The sequence below is a fragment of the Anolis sagrei genome, chromosome 5 (assembly GCF_037176765.1).
Source record: "Anolis sagrei isolate rAnoSag1 chromosome 5, rAnoSag1.mat, whole genome shotgun sequence".
Classification (NCBI taxonomy): Eukaryota; Metazoa; Chordata; class Lepidosauria; order Squamata; family Dactyloidae; genus Anolis; species Anolis sagrei.
The window spans coordinates 190,781,988-190,803,418 of NC_090025.1; the positions used below are offsets into that span (position 1 = coordinate 190,781,988).

At 40.9% G+C, this 21,431-nt stretch overlaps 1 protein-coding gene across 1 annotated transcript in view; it reads left to right on the plus strand.

Annotated features, from left to right (window-relative positions):
• MKLN1 (muskelin 1) overlaps positions 1-21,431 on the plus strand; it is a 116,848-nt gene that overhangs the window by 25,490 nt on the left and 69,927 nt on the right. The window contains exons 5-8 of the mRNA XM_067469347.1: positions 3,210-3,319; positions 4,990-5,182; positions 14,797-14,874; positions 16,535-16,600. Of these exons, the coding sequence (XP_067325448.1) occupies positions 3,210-3,319; positions 4,990-5,182; positions 14,797-14,874; positions 16,535-16,600 (447 nt within the window). The remainder of the gene's footprint in view (positions 1-3,209; positions 3,320-4,989; positions 5,183-14,796; positions 14,875-16,534; positions 16,601-21,431) is intronic.

Consider the following 21,431-nt stretch of genomic DNA (forward strand, 5'->3'; position numbering starts at 1 on the left):
AAATTGAACTTCTTTAGTTTTTTGCCAAAATTCATCTATTCAACCAAACTTCACTTTCCTTTTATATTTATTTTGTTGGTGAAAATGTTATAGTTTTTTTTTTAATGCAGGCCCTGAGTCCCCCTTTGGGGGTAGAGAAGGGAGGGGTACAAATATTTGAAATAAATAAATAAATAACTGGGGAGACAAGCTTATCTACTCTCCCAATTTCTTCTGAAGTTCATGCTCAGTAAGTTTCTGGAGGCAGCTGCTGTTTACTTTGCCTTTTGTGGGTAGGGACACACAGTTACAGTAAAGTCATCTTGTGTGGCATCCTGCACTTCTTGAGCTCAAGCTGATCCACTCCCTTGTTCTACTAAATAAGCATGAGAAGATAGTAGGGCAGAAAGTCTTCTACAGGCCAGTTTAGAGCTCTAATGGACAATCACTTAATTTATACTGTCATTGAACTCATATCTCTGGATGTGTGGCTTTACATGTACTTTCTATCTTTGCTGAGGAAGCTGTTTTTCTGGAATGCAGCTTCTATGCATCTTGACAAATAGTTGGGCATATCACTAGTTTGCTGACATAGTGGAGTGTTACATAATCTGGGGGGTGTTATCTGAGATACCACCATCTGCACACTGCATGGAAAATTCAGCAGTGGTAGGTAAGCTCTCTTCCAGGGAACTCTGAGCATCATTACCAATCTTAGAAATCATCCTGGGAGAAACCCCCAAATTCACTCAAAGGCGCATGGAGAATTTACTACTCAAGCTATTTTAACAACATTGTTCATTGCTAATGTATATAATGTCTTAACACACATTGCTTAACTTCCATTTTTGGGAGGCAGTAACGACTGGAACTGGGAGCTTTGCCAGGTTGAGCAGGGTCAGTGGCCCTGTCTTTAGGTGTAGTTTTTTCAAAATTATTGGGAAATTGATATGAGCCGAATAATTGCTTCTTGCAGGATTATGGTTCGGTGGTTTCCCACCAAATTGTGTGATAAACTGCATTGACATCTTTTACACATTGAGACTCCACTCCAGATTTATGATGAGCCTCCAAGAGTAACTCTGTTCTATAAGTCATGTGTACATTCTAAATGCTATTGGCATAAACTAGGTTTTAGTTGTATATAAACCACTCATGCATTTGTTGTGGGATGCATAGTTCTTTCTTGCTAAGAGGGCAGGGTGAGTAACAATTTACTAAAAGGAGGCTTAATATTTTATAGTAGAGCTGGTTTTTAAAGAGCAATCAAAAGTGTATACTTTTCTCAGCCTTTCTTCAAGGTGTTGCGAATAGATTTCCCCTTTATCTTATAACAGTGTTGTGAAGGAGATTAGGATGAGACCATGACTACTAGCCCAAAGTTCAGACATTTTTAAAGCTCATAGTCTTACGTTTCCTGACAGATTTCAAAACATGGCTTAGGGCCCTTCTACACTGCCATATAATCCAGAATATCAAGGTAGATAATCAACATCTGCTTTGAACTAGATTATCTGAGTCTTTATTGCCAGATAATCCAATTCAAAATAGATAATCTGAGGCCCCTTCCACACAGCTGTATAAAATCCCACATTGAACTGGATGATATGGCAGTGTGGACTCAGAGAACCCAGTTCAAAGTAGATATTATGGATTATCTGTCTTGATATTCTGGGTTATATGGCTGTGTGGAATGGCCCTTAGTTGTAGCAATTTATGTACTTGGCCACGGTGGTCCATGCTCTAGTTACATCTAGGATAGACTACTGCAACGCACTCTACATGGGGTTGCCTTTGAAGACTGCCAATGAGAGGCAGCCAGGTTAATAACTGGGTCAGCATACAGGGAGCATACAACTCCCATGTTACGCCAGCTCCACTGGCTGCCAGTTTGCTACCGGGCACAATTCAAAGTGCTGGCTTTGGCCTATAAAGCCTTAAATGGCCCCTGCCCAAATTACCTGTCTGAATGCATCTCCCCCTATGAACCATCGCAGAGATTAACATCCTCCGGGGAGGCCCTGCTTTCCGTCCCACCATTGTCACAGGCACGATTGGTGGGGACGAGAGACAGGGCCTTCTCGGTGATTGCTCCCCGGCTATGGAACTCCCTTCCTGGTGAGATCAGGTCGCCCCCCTCCCTCCTGTCCTTTAGAAGGATGGTAAAAACTTGGCTGTGGGACCAAGCTTTCGGGACAGAGCAGTCAAGCGGCAGTAGGAAAGATGACCAGGCCAATTAGATTTGACGTGGATGACTAGAACAGTTTTAAATGGTGTATTTTAATATTTTGATAAATGTTTTTAATGTTTATGTGTTGTATGTGAATTTCTGTCCCGGCATCGCATGTTTTCCGTATAACAGAATAATGCCATGAATATAGGTATTTGTCATGCACTACAACCGTCACTTTCCTTTCTCCTTTTTATGCTATAACACCAAGTGTGTCTCAATGTTAGATTTATGGGCTCTGGAGAAACCATTGCAGGTACTTCTTTTTGCAGTAAGTGTTGTGGCATCTAAGGCAATCAAACAAAAGGATGGGATTATAGTTGGCATTTTTATGGTGCTGTGAGCATAATTTCAATCTGGGGCTACATTAGACAGATGCCATATTAGTATGTGGGAAGGGATCATTCACTTCTAATTTTCAAGTGAACCTTTAGTGTGGGTTAAGGTTGGCTGAGCAAGTGCATTGAGTCATAATTAATATATTTCTAGGTAGGTGGAAATCAATATTGTTAAGTACACTATTAAATTCTGATTTGAGGGAAATTTTGCAAGCCTGTCTTGAAGGCTGGTTTTCTGATTCTCTGTTCCCACATATCAATTTTCACAATTAGGTATACAGATGGCAAGCCAATAAAAATGCAGAGTGGATAAACACTTTACCTGCTGACTCTATCCAAAGACCTTGAGAACATGTGTGGTTTCCCTTGTCTTGTTTTTCATTAGCTACTTTATTCTTCTAATTCTTCTGTTTCAGAATAAATCCTAGTTTTTGAGATTTTGGGAGATAACGTGAGTTCCTCATTTCCATAGTGGGACAGTGGAATGGAACTGGGTTAGACAAAGACGCAAGCATCCTACCATTCTGGTACATATGTGTTGATTGAGTACGACTGTTTTGTCCCACTTTCTTGAATGGCCTGTGAGGAGTAGCGACAAATAACCAAAGCTTGACTCCTGTGGTCAGTAATATCTCCTCTCTCTTTGTCTTTTCCTTTTCTAGTTCCATTGCTGTCTTGGGGTCCCAGTTTCAATTTTAGCATCTGGTACGTTGAACTCAGTGGCATCGATGATCCAGACGTAGTGCAGCCCTGCCTCAATTGGTACAGCAAGGTAGGACTATATATGAAAAGACTACAGAATCTATGGGAATGTGTGGGAGAGGAAGAAAGAACATGTACTTTAAAGGGCTTGCTAGAATTTTGCTCAGCAGATATGTTTCACAGCCGACTCTGTCAGTCAACTACTGCATGACATCTTCAGCAACCACTTTTAAAAATATATACTTTCTCAGAATTTAATAGTTTGACATGGATCTTTAGGTTTGGCAGAGTGCCTGTGAATTTGCAGAAAGTGAAGTGCTTTTGGAAAAAAGTTACTTTTGGGAAATGCATAAGTTTTGAAATGGAAGCACACACATGTTTATAACTTGGTTTGGTTGCAAAATTGTTAGTATCTTAGTGCATATTATACAGTTGGTAAGTTGTTTGTTTGCTTTGTTCTGTTAGAAATGTAATATAATTGACTGGTTGCCCTAACACGACAAATAAATAAAATAAATAAAATAGTTGGTAAGTTGATTTTATCTGTTCAGAATTGAAAGGATCTTGGGCACTATCTAACACCATGTGAGCGAATGTCCAATTTTACAATGTGATATATGATGTTATTTTTGTGATGTGTTGTGATGGGCATTGAATTTTTGAGAAGGGTGGTATACAAATACCTCAAATAATGTGAACTGTCCCGAGTCCCCTTCGGGGTTGAGAAGGGTGGTATACAATGTCAATGTGATATATATGATGTTATTTTTGTGATGTGTTTAATAATGTTTAATGTTGTATCAGAGGAGGTTCAATTTTGATGTTTTATACTTTTTTTATTAAAGGTATTGAATTTTTGAGAAGGGTGGTATACAAATACCTCAAATAATGTGAACCGCTCTGAGTCCCCTTTGGGGTTGAGAAGGGTGGTATACAAATACCTCAAATAATAATAGTAATACAATGGTGCATTCTGCCTTTCCCCTTCCCCTCTCCATAGCTTTTTGAGCCTTCTGCTAACCTGCCTCAGAGGATCTCTTCATCCTCTGGAGCAGATTTGGAAGGGTTTCACTGAGAGGGAACAGTGCCTTCCTACTCGTAGAAGCAGTTTCCTCAGAGAGAAAGGGGAATTGAATTTCATCTTTAGCGTACTGGTTCTGTAGAAAGTGTCTAATTTCAATTTTGGAAGAGCTTTGCTATTACCACCAGTCAGTGTATGAAGCATTAAATTAGGTGACGCAGTTGTCTGACTGCAAATGTTTCTGTAAATTGTTAGTAGAAATGTATATGGTCAGATGAATTTTATAGAACCATTGTAACTGTTAGTGATTGAAATTTGAAAAATATATAACAAAAAATATCACTGAACTATCTGGGTACAGTAGCTATTCGTTTTAAAGAGCTTTGTTGTATATGGTATAAGGAAATCAGAATTCAGTTCCTCACATACTATTTATGGGGCTGAAACTGCTTAGACCCACATATACCAACCAGAATTCTTTGGAGAAAGAAGAGGTCATAATGTACACATTGCCTTATGGTCCTGTTGACATTCTCCCATTCTCAAATTCATCTTCTTTGGAAGAGAAAAAGTATGGTATAAATACTATTCCTAACCACAATAACAACTCCCCAAGGACTTGTGTCTTCCTGCAATCCAAAACCAAGGCATCTTATTTTACAGTGTTCGGATTGGAGAGCTGCAGTAATGTTCTTACAGACTTTCTTGTGTTCCAGTAGTACCGTGAACAGGAAGCCATTCGCCTCTGTCTGAAGCACTTTCGCCAGCACAATTACACAGAGGCCTTTGAGTCATTGCAGAAGAAGACTAAGATTGCGCTGGAGCATCCCATGCTGACAGACCTTCATGACAAGTTAGTCCTGAAAGGAGACTTCAATTCTTGTGAAGAGTTGATAGAAAAAGCTGTGAATGGTAAGAATTGTGGTGGTCCTGAGATGTGTTTTCTTGATTGACTTGGTGGGCAGCTCGTGAATGGATCCATTGTGGCTCTAGGTGGACTTTTGAGGGTCCTCTCTAACTATTTGGTTTGTTTGCCAGTGAAACAGGGCCATACTCTGGTTGGAATGATAATGCGGACTTCATCCTTCTTGCCAGCACTGTAGCCTCCTTTGCACTTTGGAAGGCAGCCAGCTTCAAACAGATGTTTAAAACAGAAGTTTTCATGTTGACATTCTGTTGCTTCTCTCAGGGGCATATTCCCTAATGCTGCTATAGAACCAGTTATGTGTAATTTTAGAGCCTGACTGCCAGTCATGTTCATTGTATCAGAAGCAGTCAAGTGTAGATGAGGCTCCAAGTGTTGAGACTACCATGCTATAGTATCTTAAAGAGGTAGAAAAGTTAGGAAAGGGCCTTGGAGGCAAACACAGATAAGTTTGGAGCTTGGAAAAGTTACAGTACTTTTGACTGTCACAGCTCCTGAAAACCTTGCTTGCATGCAGTTACTTGTCCTAGTGATTGAAAGTGGAATGAGCATGGATAGGCTAGCCAATAGAGAAAGCATGAAAGGAAGATGGCGGCCAGAGGTGACCTCTTTGCCTTCCTCTGGGGGACTGTCAAATCTTTCAGCAGTAGCTTCTGTCTGGCTTCTTTTGATGCAATTCCATTGGTAGCCATATTTATACAGTTCTTGTGCAGGAGCGTTGTCAGATGGGATTACCTAACTATCGGGACACATTCCAAACAATTGAATTTATATCTATAGGGCTGAGAAAATTTTGTCTTTGGTTTCAAAGACACAAATGCCCCTAAGGATGATTTTCCACTATGTTTATTTGTTGACTCTGGAGGGATAGCGGGGTCAGTTCAAACTCTGACCTGGAACAAGCTATTTATATGCATGGTGCTGGAATAAGAATGATTTTAGGCCTTTGTCATGCCCATTGTGTACCACCCAGCCTTTCTTATGAAATCTAAGGTATTATAAGCATATATAATCTTACTCTTTATAATATACTACATTGAAAAAATATTGCAGTTTACAAATATTTGTGTTTCCCTGTGTATAATCTGTCCCTGAAATTGGTTATGAACCAATCCATAGTCTTCTGTGATCTTAGATTGTCTTGACTGGTTACTTGTATCACTTTGTTTTGTTGGACTGAATTTAGGAGACAACCTGTCAGTTGTACCACATACTTTTATTTAGCAGTTAAATGGGACATATCCCACCCCATAATAGATTGGGAGTCTTGTGGCTCTTCATATGTTGGATTCCCAAGTCCTAGCAGGCCTAGCCAATTGTGAAGAATGCTAGAAGTTGCAGTCAAACAGCATCAGAGGGCCATATGATTCCTACCCCAGCCTTATATACGATATTTATAGGTACAACCCTATCTTATCTACAATTTTTATAATTTTTGCACTTCGCATGTGGCCTATTTCGCCCTTATTTAATTCTTCTATCATTTCATACTTTGTTTTATTATGTTATTGTCACTATTTTATTGTATTGTTATGTTATTGTTAAGTATTTTTATTTGATTTTATCATCTGTTTTGGTTTTTTAAAGTATTTTTATTGTTTTATCATAGTTATTACATTTGTTATACATTTGTTTATAGCAGTTACATATTATTCAACACACTCTTTAACATATAGTCTTATTATTCTGCTTAAGCATCCCCCCCCCCCTTTTTTCCCACCACTGTGCTCCCCTTCCCCCATCGCAAGCCACAACTTTTACATATCATCTGTCCAAAATCTCATTTCTTCTTGTGGCGGTAACTTTCCTTCTTTTTTTTTTTAAAACAATTTACAACAAATTTTCCCCATACAACATCAAAATCACTTTGTTTCCATATACCTTTTTTAACTTTTACTATACATGTAAGCTTATTATTTATTGAGAGTTTCCATGCTTCCTTATACCACTCCTCTATTTGTATATTTATTTCTTTTTTCCAGTTCCTTGCTATGAGCAGTCTTGCTATTGTTAATAAGTTTGTTATCGCTTCTTTATCCTCCTTTTTCAGTTGTTTATTGTTATATAATGATAATAAAGCTATACTAGGACTTTTCTCAATTTCCATATTCATTATAACTTCTATTTCTCTAAATACTTTCTCCCAAAAATTATTTACATATTTACATTGCCACCACATATGTATATATGTTCCTGGTTCTTAACACCCTCTCTAACAATTTTTGAATTATTTTTATTTATATATGCTATTCTTACTGGTGTCAGATACCACTTCCATATTAGCTTATAATAATTTTCTTTAACCTGTATTGATAAATTTTTTAAATGTCTTTGTCTCCATAATTGTTGCCACTCTGTTTTGTTTATTTTTATCCCTAAATCCGTTTTGTATGCATTTTATTTTGCCCCATTGTAATTGCTTGGGCTTGGCCACATGTTTATTTATTTATTTATTTATTTATTTTATTTCAACTATTTGTACCCCGCCCTTCTCAACCCGCGGAGGAGGACTCAGGGCGGAGTTGCCCCGGGTCCCTTTGAGGAGATGGTGGCGGGATATATACAAAGTATAATAATAATAATAATAATAATAATAATAATAATAATTACGCTCATGGATATATTGGTTCTTATGGTAGCTGGATGTGAGTAGCCTTTATTTGTCTGTCTACAGTTGAACAGTTAGATATGGTTAGGCATCCTTAACTTGGTGGGTCTACACCAGGGATGGGCAAACTTTGTTTCTACAGTTGTTAGGAATTGTGGGAATTGAAGTACAAAACACCCTGGGGCATAAGTTTGCCCATACCTAGTCCACACAAACGTATCTTAGTGTTGCAGCCTGTGTACTTGGATTGAATAAAGCAGTGTTTCTCAAACTGTGCTCCTCCAAGTGTTTTGGACTTCAGCTCCCAGAAATTCCAGCCTGTTTACTAGCTTTTAGGAATTGTGGGAGCTGATGTCCAAAACATCCGGAGGAACACATTTTGAGAAACTGCAATAAAGTTGTTTTTTTTTGGTCTACTGGCTACTTTTGGTAGTTTAGAAGTATTGCGGCTCCCCCCCCCCCCCAAACATGTGGAGTTTGGCATAAGAGGTGGATCTCTTGCTTCAGAATGTACTCTGAGTGAACTCCAGTCAAAGGAGTGTTTGTCCCTGTCTGGGAAGGGACTGGGAATCTTTTTTCCACTGGTGTATCCCTCAATTGTCTTGAACTAAAATCAGAAAAAATGAGGTAGCTTTTTCCACCTGGCAAAAGCTTGGGCAGCTTGTACGTAAACACCTTCTTCTGGTCATATGTTTCCTTGAAGACCTGACTGAGATGCCCAAGTACCAATTTTCCCATAGTTCTTCTGCCAGAAAACGTCTCAAGTGGCTTAGGCTTGTATTTCCGTGGTTTAACTGGCCAAAGGTGACATAGAAATGAAGCTCTCTGGAATATTAAACCACGCAGCTCTGTTGGCATTGCACTTCTACTTAGAAATGCCAGGTTGTAATTTGTCATGGTATTGTACCAAGAAAGAGAGCAGGTAAAGAGAAAAGAGGAATGAACCTAGGACTAAAGCTGACTTGTACGAAGGAGTGGTTCTTTGTTTTGGCTTTGTTCAAGCATGGCAGACAACTCTTTGCCCTTCATTAACAGATAAAAGTCTTTTCAGTGTATCTTGGCCATCAGCCACACATTCCCCCTGCCACCGCCTCATTTCTTCGGAAATTCTCAGAAAGCGTGTAAATGGAAACTCAGGCAGCTGCCGGATTTCCTCTTGGAAATAACAAAGGTTTCCCTGAATCTCAGTTATTTCAGAGCTGTGGCTTAAATACCTCATATTTGGATTAATTCCTGGAGTTTCCAGGCAGCCTGTGTACTCTGACAAGAAAGTTCAGCCTCATATATTAGAACTCTGAACACAGAGTTACTTTTATAATGGTGTTTGAAATGTCTCCAAAGTGCAGGCAGCATGTTCTCTCCAAAACACAGCCTCCAAAGATTTCTTTAGCCAACCTTCTGCAAATCTATACTTGTAATATTAATGAAGACCCCACCCATTCCTCTTTCCGGCCCACTAGGCCAACACTGTAACCCCCCTCCCCCCCGACTGCCATATCTCTTGACAGTAACTGACTGAGGCCTAATTCTGATGTAATCCTTTTCATTTTCCAAGAAATTGAATCGAATGGAAAACTAACAACCAGCAGTTGCCTGGTTTTTCCAGGAAATATCAGTCAGCATAACTGAGCAGGAAGATAATATCCTGCTTGTTGGTATTTTTCCTGTGAAGATGAAATTGGGTTTCTTTCTGAGGTCTTGTTTCTCATGTATAGAACTGAGTGTTTCTCAAGTGGTGCTGGTGGTGGGGAAATACAGAATTGGTGACTTTTTGTAGAGCTTGATTGTTTGGGAATGCAGATGCAGGCATTCAAATGTGCCTTGAACTTACTTATTCCAGAGGCAGGCTATTTGTTTTTCAAGTTCTGAATTCTTTTATGGCCTCTTGCCTTGAATGGCCCTGAATATTTCCTGTTTATGCTGTTTTGAAAGTACTGCCCCAAATGGTCCCAGTTGTCCTACTCAATTTGAAAGAAAACCCCACATTTCATCTTCTCTATTGATTTAGGAGTGTTGGGGTGGTCAGGTGTCCTAAGATTAGGTTTGCTGAACCATGAAGACCACATCTGGAATATTGTGTCCAATTCTGGGCATCACAATTCAAGAGAGATATTGACAAGCTGGTGTCCAGAGGAAGGTGACTAAAATGATCAAGGGTCTGGAGAACAAGCCCTATGAGGAGCGGCTTAAGGAGCTGGGCATGTTTAGCCTGAAGAAGAGAAGGCGGAGAGGAGATATGATAGCCATGTATAAATATGTGAGAGGAAGTCACAGGGAGGAGGGAGCAAGCTTGTTTTCTGCTTCCTTGTAGACTAGGACACGGAACAATGGCTTCAAACTACAAGAGAGGAGATTCCATCTGAACACGAGGAAGAACTTCCTGACTGTGAGAGCTGTTCAGAAGTGGAACTCTCTGCCCCGGAGTGTGGTAGAGGCTCCTTCTTTGGAAGCTTTTAAACAGAGGCTGGATGGCCATCTGTCAGGGGTGATTTGAATGCAATGTTCCTGCTTCTTGGCAGGGGGTTGGACTGGATGGCCCATGAGGTCTCTTCCAACTCTTCGATTCTATGATTCTATAATCTGAAGTAATTAAAACATGGGCCAAATTGGGGAGGAGATGAAGAAGGAAAGCAGAGCATATTGTATTATCCATGGAGTTGATGTAGTTTGATAGATAAATTCACTCATTGTACACTGAAGGCATAAACCTATAGGATCACGTCGAGTTAGTTTAGTTGTGCCAGAATTTTGATACAGACATACCTTAGAAGTACAAGCTTTTGAGCATTTTAGATTCTGTGGACCCATCTCATTGAGGTGATCTGATTCCCACATTCATAGCATCATAGAATCATTGAGTTGGAAGAGACCTCATGGGCCATCCAGTCCAACCTCCTGCCAAGAAGCAGGAAAATCTCATTCAAAGAGGCCCGAGAGATGGCCACCCAGCCTCTGTTTAAAAGCCTCTGAAGAAGGAGCCAACAGCACACCCCAGGGCAGAGAGTTCCACTTCTGAACAGCTCTCTCTCACATTTACGAAGTTCTTCCTCATGTTCAGGTGGAATCTCCTTTCCTGTAGTTTGAAGCCATTGTTCTGTGTTCTAGTCTCCAGGGCAGCAGAAAACAAGCTTGCCCCCTCCTCCCTACCACTTCCTCATACATATTGATACACGGCCCTTATCATGTCTCCTCTCAGCCTTCTCCTCTGCAGGCAAAACATGCCCAGCTTTTTCAGCCGCCCCTCATAGGGCTTGTTCTCCAGGCCCTTGATCTTTTGAGTCGCCTTCCTTTGGACACATTCCATTTTGTCAACATCTCCTTTCAATTGTGGTGCCCAGAATTGGACACAGTATTCCAGGTGTGACAACACTCAAAGCAGAATAGAGGGGTAGCATGACTTGCATGTGCAAAGTTTGTAAAAAGCGGCACTGAATTTTTCAGTGCTTTATTAGTAGCTTCTAATGTTTGTTTAATTATTATCCCCCCCCCCCCCCCCCGGTAAACAGAGAAGTGGATTTCCTTGGAAGTGAAAGGCACATACTGCTTCTAGAAATAAATGTATTACTCAAGCACTGCTTATGAAATTCTGTAGAACTTTGGCATATGATGCTCATGCCAGCCTTCTGCGCCATGACTTAATCACTTGTGTTGCACATGGCAGTGGCTAAACTATACACCTTCCACCCATGACTTCTTAACCATGAAGCTTAAACCTGACAGCCTGGCTTGCCTCCCCTCCAGCACGTGAAAAAGGACTTGAAGGCATATTAACAAAATCCATGAAACAAGGGAATTCTTTCCAGAGAAGTTTCTTACTTCAAGGAAAGTTGACTCTGGATTAACAAGTGTATTGCATTCACACTTGAAGGTCTGTGTTTTATGCCACACTTTGAAGATTTATAGCTATGGTCACAGTTTGTATCCCATGGCACTCTCATTCCATCCCACAACTAGGGAATTTCTGTTTTCTTGTGTCTGTCAACTCTGTGCATATGTCTGAGGATGTGAGTTGACATCCACAAAAACTGATGGTAAAATAAACAAGTTAGGGTGGATTACTTTCCCTCATCCTGCTTTCATTTGAAATTATGTCATTTTAAATAACAGACAAGTCTAATCTAACGCAGACCAGCTCCTGAGCGTGGGCTGCACGGTGCATTGTTGACTCATCTGCTTGGGTGGCTTTGGCTATCTTGGCAAAAGTGCAAAGAATGCAGTGGCAGAATGCAAAGGAGATGTGTGTGTGTGTGTGCTTTCGGCAAGATTCATGTCTCCATTTTCTTATCCCACCCTCCCCCAATCACATCCTGCCAGTGTCACCTCGTTGGTGGTTCACCCTCAAAACAAGTCTTTATTGGTTTGTCAAAGAAGGAGAATGGAACCAGAATGGCTGCCAACAGAGTGATGCTTCTGGGAAGAAACCTGGAAGAATTCCAGGGCAGTGTCCCATGCAAAAAAAAAAAGTGGGGCTAGACACAGTGAGGGTGGTGGCAATGATTATGTGTGCCACACATCATAGTTCAGATTTGCTTTCTAGAATTTCAGCCCTTTAAGCACTCCTTCCTGGCTTTTAATTGTAGGGTTTAGCCATGATTTCTTTATATATGAAAAGCATCTTCAGGCAGTCCCAAGGTTATGAATAAGGTAGGTCCCGTAGGTTTGTTCTTAAGTTGAATTTGTATGTAAGTTGGAACAGGTACATTTATTAAGGGTAACACCAGCCACATGCATGCATGCATGAAGACACACACACACACACACAGATACGTATACACATACATACATACACACACATGCTTTGGATAGCATAGAGTTAACATCCCTGTGGTGTTTGTTTGCTGTCTGTGCCCCTGTTCAGAAGACTTCAATTTCTGTCTCTGAGAAAAGGATTTTGAAAAATGTGGCTTGCTATAGAAACAAGTGTTGGTGATAAAGCTTCAGTGGATACATATTTTCCCTATGATAACTCTTCTAGGAGTGAATTTCCTTTTCAAGGGATAGATTTCTCTCACTTCCTGTTGTCCCAGCCTTGTCCTTAATTCTGAGTTGTTTATAAATCAGATATTTGTAACTCAGGGACTTCCTGTACTATATGTATAAGTCTAAAACATTTTAGTCAATGTATCCACAGATGCAGTGTAAGTCCTGAATCTTAATCTTTTTCAAAAGGAAACCATCCCCTTCTCTGAGTAGAGTGGCAAAAGATGAGTCTTGGCAGTCCTGAAAGAAGCCCTGGTCCCACCTGTCTTCTGTGCTGCAGCCTTGCTTCTTTTTGAATGTCTGGGTGGGAAAATGGTGGCGGCAATGGTTCTTGTTTCTGGCTCAGCTTACTTGTCTGAACGCATCCACCCCTATGTCCCAGCTTGAAACCTAAGATCATCCGGGGAGGCCCTGTTCTCGCTCCCGTCAACAGCACAAATGCGCCTGGTGGGGATGAGAGACAGGGCCTTCTCGGCAGTGGCCCCCCACCTATGGAACACACTTCCAACTGAGGTAAGATCAGCCACCTCCCTCCTAGTTTTTCGAAAGAAACTAAAGGCATGGTTTTGGGACCAGGCTTTTGGGCAATAGATGCAAGCAGCATTTTAAGGGAATGTGACTGGAATGACGATATGGCTGATAAGATTGTTTTACTGTTTTAACGATGGCTTATGTATTGTTAATTATGCTTTTAGGTCTAATTGTGGTTTTAATTTCGCAATTTGTTATGTAATGGCTTAGGAATGGGCCCATTGTAAGTTGTCCTGAATAATAGAATCATAGAATCCAAGAGTTGGAAGAGACCTCCTGGGCCATCCAGTCCAACCCCATTCTGCCAAGAAGCAGGAATATTGCCTTCAAATCACCCCTGACAGATGGCCATCCAGCCTCTGTTTAAAAGCTTCCAGAGAAGGAGCCTCCACCACACTCCGGGGCAGAGAGTTCCACTGCTGAATGGCTCTCACAGTCAGGAAGTTCTTCCTAATTTTCAGATGGAATCTCCTTTCTTGTAGTTTGAAGCCATTGTTCCGTGTCCTAGTCTCCAGGGAAGCAGAAAACAAGCTTGCTCCCTCCTTCCTATGACTTCCTTTCACATATTTATACATGAGTATCATATCTCCTCTCAGCCTTCTCTTTTTGTGTACAAATAATTGTATACAAAGGAGCACCAAAAGATTAGAGAAGGTTGGTGGTTCTGTTACACATCTTAACCAAAAAGGGAACCATCTCTTTCTCTGAGTAGAGTGGTAAGATATGTTTTTGAATGCCTGGGTGGAGAAATGGCCTTGGCCAGTGGCTGCTGACCCCCTCTTGGCAACATTGGTGGTCTCCTCTCTGAGGAATGACTCTTGACTTATCTGCAGATCATATCGAAATCCATATTTTTAACCCCAAAATCCATCCTCAATGTATATTTGAGTCCAACCTATATACAAATACATATAGTTTTTTTTGTTCCTGAAGCTTTATTACCCTCTATTTGAGTACAAAACTCATTTAATAGAAACACCCACTTGATGACCTTCTATATTGTTAGTTACAATGAGTAGCAGCTTTTCTGACTGCGCCTCTTCACTTCTTTTCCCTGAAAGATCTTTCCAGGCAGAAAGAAATTAAAGCTCTCTTGCTTCCCATGCATCGGCTTTTATATCCTGCAGTTAATTCCTTTTTACTACATTCTTAGTGGTTTTAAAGTGCTGCATTTAGTTGAGGACTACAATCTGGACAATCCTACATAAATATTGTAGATTGCTTTCCTTTGTACGATAGCATTTCTTTCAACATACCACATTAAAATAAGAGGTGAAATGTAATTTGCTAGCAGAAAAGAAGATAAAAAAATCTGTAGCTGATAAAGCTTCTGTTAGGTAAGGCTTGAAGATAACTGTGTCAGCGGTGATTATAGAAACATGGAGATTTGGAGATAATTGGTAACAATTTGGTTTGTATAGGGCATTTCTTACTTAATAACAGCTATCTTTGTGTTTTGTCTTTTTTTCAAAACAACAACAGATGGTTTGTTCAACCAGTACATCAGTCAACAGGAGTACAAACCACGATGGGGACAGATAATTCCCAAAAGCACCAAAGGTGAGCCAGTACTGTTGAAGTCAGCGTATCTATTTAGTATGATATGATCTGTAACAGATTATATGGGAATTCAAGTTAGCGTAGAATGTAGCAACCAGAGTCTTGTACGGTTGTAGTGCAGCCAGTGAGATCAGTTCAAATTGTGTTATGACTTTAGATACATCTCCATCCATTTCTGTCTGTTGTTGCCTTACTCTAGGTCACTGGTTCCCAACCTTTAATCCTGATTGTTTTGGACTTCAAATTCCAGAAATTCCTTACCAGCTGTTAGGAATTATGGAAGCTGAAGTCCAAAAAACCTGGAGAACCAAAGGTTGGGAACCACTGCTCTTGGGATTATAATTGCATGCTGTCCTGCTTTGCATAAGTTCAGTGTTTTCTTTTGGTGATGCTATGGTTTTAGCTGTGTTATAGGTCCCTGGGAAAAGCAGTGCACTGGGCCTTGCCAACACAACCACTTACAGGAATAAAAATGTAAATTATTGATGAAATACACTTTTATCTATTGGTACAACATAAACACCGGGAGTCCCCGGTGGCGCAGTGGGTTAAAGCACTGAGCTGCTGAACTTGTTGATCGAAAGGTCGCAGGTTCGATTCCAGGGAGCGGCGTGAGCTTCCGCTGTCAGCCCTAGCTTCTGCCAACCTAGCAGTTTGAAAACATGCAAATGTGAGTAGATCAATAGGTACCGCTCCGGCGGGAAGGTAACGGCGCTCCATGCAGTCATGCCGGCCACATGACCTTGGAGGTGTCTACGGACAACGCTGGCTCTTCGGTTTAGAAATGGAGATGAGCACCACACCCCAGAGTCAGACATGACTGGACTTAATGTCAGGGGACTACCTTTACCTTTTTACAACATAATAATTTTACAGTTTCTTCTTCTTGTGTGGAAGTGTTGGTGAAACTAATGTTGAATAGAGACACACATACACCACACTCCCAGGAGGAGAACAAACACAGACTGAAGCAGGCAGGCTAGCTGGCTAGTTATGTCTAACCTTCTTTCATCCCCCATTAGGCTGTTTCTTGGCTAAAGGGTCTCACATTGGCTCCCACTTGTCAGCTCAACCAATTGACTGGTTGGGTGGCTGGGTTTGAGAGGGAGCTCACTTGAAATGGGCAAGCGGGAGAGTCCAGGTTATCTGTGGAAGTGTCAAGAGCAGGGGAGGAGAATGGCCGACTTATTCCTTGGCTCACACCCAATTTCTCCCCCTCACCTGTCATAGCCACTGCAAGTACCGCTTTGCCGGTGAGAGGACAAGCTACGGCTGCACATAGATTAGCATAGGCCCTTACACTTGTGGGGCCCCCATATGCTCACCCCCCCCCCCCGCCACTGCCCTGCTTGTGCCCATGTGCTAAGATGGCACTGGTGACCATCAATTCGAATAACACTGAGGAGCAATTTATATTGTCCTTTACCTTTGTGTGTGTCTATTGGGAAATTACAGTGCAGTGATTTCTAGCAGGCTGTAAGGAGCCCACTCCTACTCTAGATAGTAGTGTAGATCTAGTAGGCTCGTTTTTTTTCTTTCTTTTTGTGGCTATACTATGAATATTTCATACAGTCACTTCTGTTTCATTCTTGGAATACATAATCTCAGCAAAATCTGATTAATAATAAGATTATTTTCTCTTTTCTCAAACTGGAATAAGGTGATGGTGAAGACAGCAGGCCTGGGATGCGAGGTGGTCATCAAATGGTGATTGATGTTCAGACAGGTGAGCACTTTTATTTATATTTTTTCCAGACAAAGGTTGCACTTCAGTTTCTGCATCTGTTTTCAAGGCAATCTGTTTTGTGGGTAATTAGTATGAGTTTCTGTTCAATCTGATGATATCACGTGGAAGGCCCCAGAAGAAGGGTCATTGCTAAATATGAGGATGCAGCTTATGATTCCAGTACCATCCTAGTCCTCCAAATATGCAACAGCATAAGCAAATCCGTGTCCCAGTGGAGAAGCATAGCACAGTTGCAGGCCAAAACAAAAATGAAATAAGGACAACTTCCTTGGGAAATTCTCAGGGTCATCTCAGGCCTTGTTCTGGCATAGCTTGAATCTGATGATTTGCTTGTTTGTTTTGTTGATAATATTTTGTCCCACATTTTTATGATGCGATCTCATGATGGCAAAAAGATGATTTAATTGCATATTAAAATTAAGAAACAAGGAAAATACATGAAACAAATTCAAACCTCAGTGAGAGCCATGTAAGAAATAAAATTATTATTATTATTATTATTATTATTATTAACACGTTAGAAACGCCTTAAAAGGGCTGAAGGAGAGGACTTGTACAAAGTTTTGGGGTCAATTTTTAACTATAATTTCTAGATTTATAAACAAGTGTATATACTGTATTTACTGTAGTACAATAGTTGCATATATCATTTCACCATCCCCACAGAATAGTGACTGCTTAGATTGATAGAATATCAGTGACATTTCTGAACTATAATTTTTTTCTAAATTCCTGTGAAAATAAATATGCACCAAATAGGCATTTAAAGTAAAGGTAAAGATTTCCCTGTTACATTAAGTCTAGTAATGTCTGGCTCTGTGGGGTGGTGCTCATCTCCATTTCAAAGCTGAAGAGCCAGCGTTGTCCATAGACACCTCCAAGGTCCTGTGGCCACCATGACTACATGGAACGCCGCTACCTTCCTACCAGAGCGGTACTTATTGATCTACTCACATTTGCATGTTTTCAAACTGCTAGGTTGGCAGAAGCTGGGGCTAACAGTGGAAGCTCTATCCGCTCCCCAAATTCGAATTGCCAACCTTTTGGTCAACAAGTTCAGAAGCTCAGTGGTTTAACCCACTGCACCACCAGGGGCTCCAAATAGGCATTTAGTACATATTTAAAGAAGAATTTTTTTTAGCAGTAACAGAGGATATGGCTTCAAACTAAAGACTAACAAAACATAATATGTACAGTATATTGTTCTAGTAAATTTTTCTGTTGAGTCTGGAGTCAGAGTCAGTACATTTTGACCAGATCCACCCAAAATTCCTTTTCAGTTCAAAGCCCTGAGGGAAGGCGTTCCACGAGTTGGGCACTGCAGCTGAGGCAGTTCTGTTCATTCCCCTCTCTTTCCTTTCTTGCCTTTTGGATCCCTCTCTCTTTGCTTGCGCCTTCCATTTACTTTCCTGGCTGGCCCAGTTTGATCCAGCCTTCCTGCCTGGTGACCCATTCTGGGGAGTGGATCATCATATGTCTGTTTATAGTTTGAAGAGTAATGGCTTTGGTTGCAGGATTTCTGGTGTTCTTTAGATTTTTATTCTAGGATGTCTTGTTGTTGGGCTTCATTCCTGGGATGGGCTCTGTTGAGGCAAGCCTTATTAGCTTCCAGAGCGATCATAGTTTGGGGTCAGTATGCGGTTGCGTATTTGTAACTGGATACATCCGTTGCCCCTGGGGTCCTCTGCGGTTTTGCAGTTATAGCAGACAGAGACATAAGGTCATGAAGCGAGGGACAGTGTTTGTTGTGGGCCAGCCCAGAGTTCTTTTGGAGTGACTTCTCAATTAGGATCTGACTGTTGTGAGGATCCTGAAACTGGATAGATTGACTGATAGTGCTTATTTTTTGCTTTACATTACCTCAGCTAGGATAAACATTTAAAAAAGAAATTAGATTCATTGTTGGAAGAGACCCCAAGGTCTATCCCAGGGGTCCTCAAACTAATGCCCGGGGGCTGGATGCGGCCCTCCAAGGTCGTTTACCTGTCCCTCGCTCAGGGTCAACCTAAGTCTGAAATGTCTTGAAAGCACAAAACAACAACAACAACAACAATCCTATCTCATCAGTCAAAAGCAGGTCCACACTTCCCATTGAAATACTAATAAGTTTATATTTGTTAAAATTGTTCTTCATTTTAATTATTGTATTGTTTTAAAATGTTTTTGCACTACAAATAAGATATGTGCAGTGTACATAGGAATTCATTCATTTTTTTTCAAATTATAATCCGGTCCTCCAACAGTTTGAGAGACTGTGACCTGGACGTATGTTTAAAAAGTTTGAGGACCCCTGGTCTATCCAGTCTAACCTCCTGTCATGCATGAATTCACAGTCAAAGCATTCCTAACAGATGACCATCTAGCCTCTTGTTTGGAAGCATCCAGGGAAAGAGACACACTTTGAGGCAGTGTATTACATTGTCAAACAGCTTTTAGAGTTTACTTTGAACATCCATCTAATTGTAGTAAATACTGCATTTTGGAAAAAGATTCTGTTCCCCTATGCATTTATTTAAAAATAATGTTCTGTATCAGTGTATTATAGTTATTTGATATTTTGGCCAAAATCCATTATTAGACCCACTAAATCATTGCAAAGATGGTTAACACCTATTAAGCTCCATTGATGCATTGGGTCTACTATCAATTGGATTTAGGTCTATATTATCAAGTACTAGCACTAGTATCGAAGAAGTGGTAATACAGTTGAAAAGCACCCTCTAGTGGATAGGAGATATTAATAAGATCTTCATATTACTTCAACTACATAGGAAAGCTTACAGGAAATGTCTTCCAGGCTTGCTTGACACATTAATTCTTTAGAAGAACTACCTTTTGGAGGTCTACGATTTGGGCTAACAAATTATTTTTAGATGTCCTAATCCAGTTGTTCTTTACCTGTGGGTTCCCAGGTGTTTTGGTCTACAACTCCCAGAAATCCCAGCCAGTTTACCGTCTAGGGACCCACAAGTTGAGAAACACTGTCCTAAACAGTAGGAGACAGTGTTCATTGTGTAGATGCACAAAATGAGCTGCTAGCTCTCCCTTGGAAGTGCCTTATTTTTTTAGAATAGCAGAATGAAAGCTCCCCCATATGGTACTCAGGTGAGGTATACTTTCTGCAGTGTATGACAGGTTTTCTGTGTTGTGGTGGTCAAAAATATCCCAGATCAGTAGGTTATAAACTTACTTTTCTTCTTTGCACAATAATGGAGTACTGCTTGCAAAATACCCGTACTACTCCTCTGCATATTATCAAAAAATCTGTTGATAGGAGTATGGAGTCAGTTGGCTAGGCAGAAGATCCATAAATCTCTGACCAGATCCATAAATCTCTGACCAGTAAAATAGCTTTCTGTCTATTGCATTGAAACTATATTTGAATATTCCAGAGTTGAAAAAAGCAGCTGTTTTATGCCTAGAACAACTGACTTTGCCACTCCACTGTGATAAAGTGTGTGTGTGTGTGTGCGTGTGTGCGTGCGGGGGGGGGGGGGGGGTGGCCAGATAGGCGGATGGACTCTGGTCCTCACATATTTTGGGATTCCAGACCCCTTCTGCCCTAAGCTACAACCTAGCTACTGGTGAAGAGTTGTGGGGTTCCCACCTCAGAACATCTTGAAGGCCTACAATTGCCTGTTCCGTTGAATGAGACTGTCTTGGTCTGTGGAGCTTGAAAAAGGGGTCCTTTCTTGTCACCATCTCTATGGGCGATTTTGGAGTGTTTCAGTTTCTGGAAATCCAGACAAGAGGTGTTCAGCCTGTGATAAAATTCAATCAACCTTCTTCCTTTCTCACCTTCTTCTTAAAAACAATTCTGCCCAGTTCTCGATTTGTGAGTGGGTGGACTTCCTCCTTGTTTAATCAAGTTTGAAAGAGCCTTGGTGACTTTCATAGCTTAATTCATGGGCAAAGACATAATTTCCCCCCTCTATGTACATGCTGTTCTTCTCATTATGGGATAAACCAGAAAAACAAAGGCAGACTAGTGCAATTCCGGCCCAGGGTCCCAGAGTCAGAGGGAGCCTCCTCCCACAGCTGAGATAAAATGCTATGGCATTATTAGGCTATTAATAGCGACATGGCTTGCGTGGGGATGAATCAGCACTTGGCTTGCGTGTCAGCCGCCTGACAGAGATCCCCGCTGGCAATTGATTGCATGTCTGGTGGGCATCCATATTAACATTTTGCACAGTGCCTTATGGAGCCAGCACCCACCTTGGTAGAAATGTCAGGTATGCAGCACTGTGTGTTTGAGGCCAACAGTGTGCTGGAACCGATGGTAGCTCTGGTCAAAGGACACTTACGTAACCACTGAACGGAGCTGTAATTAGCACTGCGGTAGCATGTTTTCATAACCAGAAGTCAGACCATTGTCTCTGGCACCAAATAGGCACAAAACCTAAATATTAAGACACCACCCCGTTCATCCCTTGTGGTGCCCCCCAGCTGCTTATCTGCTAATCAGACCTTGCTTTAAACACTAGCAGTTGCTTTTAGCATCACAGTTTATCTGATAGGAAGTTCCTCCCTTGATAGGTTGAAGAGAGTGATTCCTTGCTTCTGAATATAAATGGAGGTCTGATTGTTTTGGTGACTGAAACTGATAATAACAATAGCAATAACAATAATAATAATAATAATAATAATAATATACCCCACCACCATCTCCCCGAAGGGACTCGGGGCGGCTTACATGAGGCCAAGCTCGTCAAATACAATACAACAATATATCCACAACAAGCAAGCAAATAAAACAATACAAATAATACAGTTGAACATATAAGCAACAACACACAAAATATTTAAA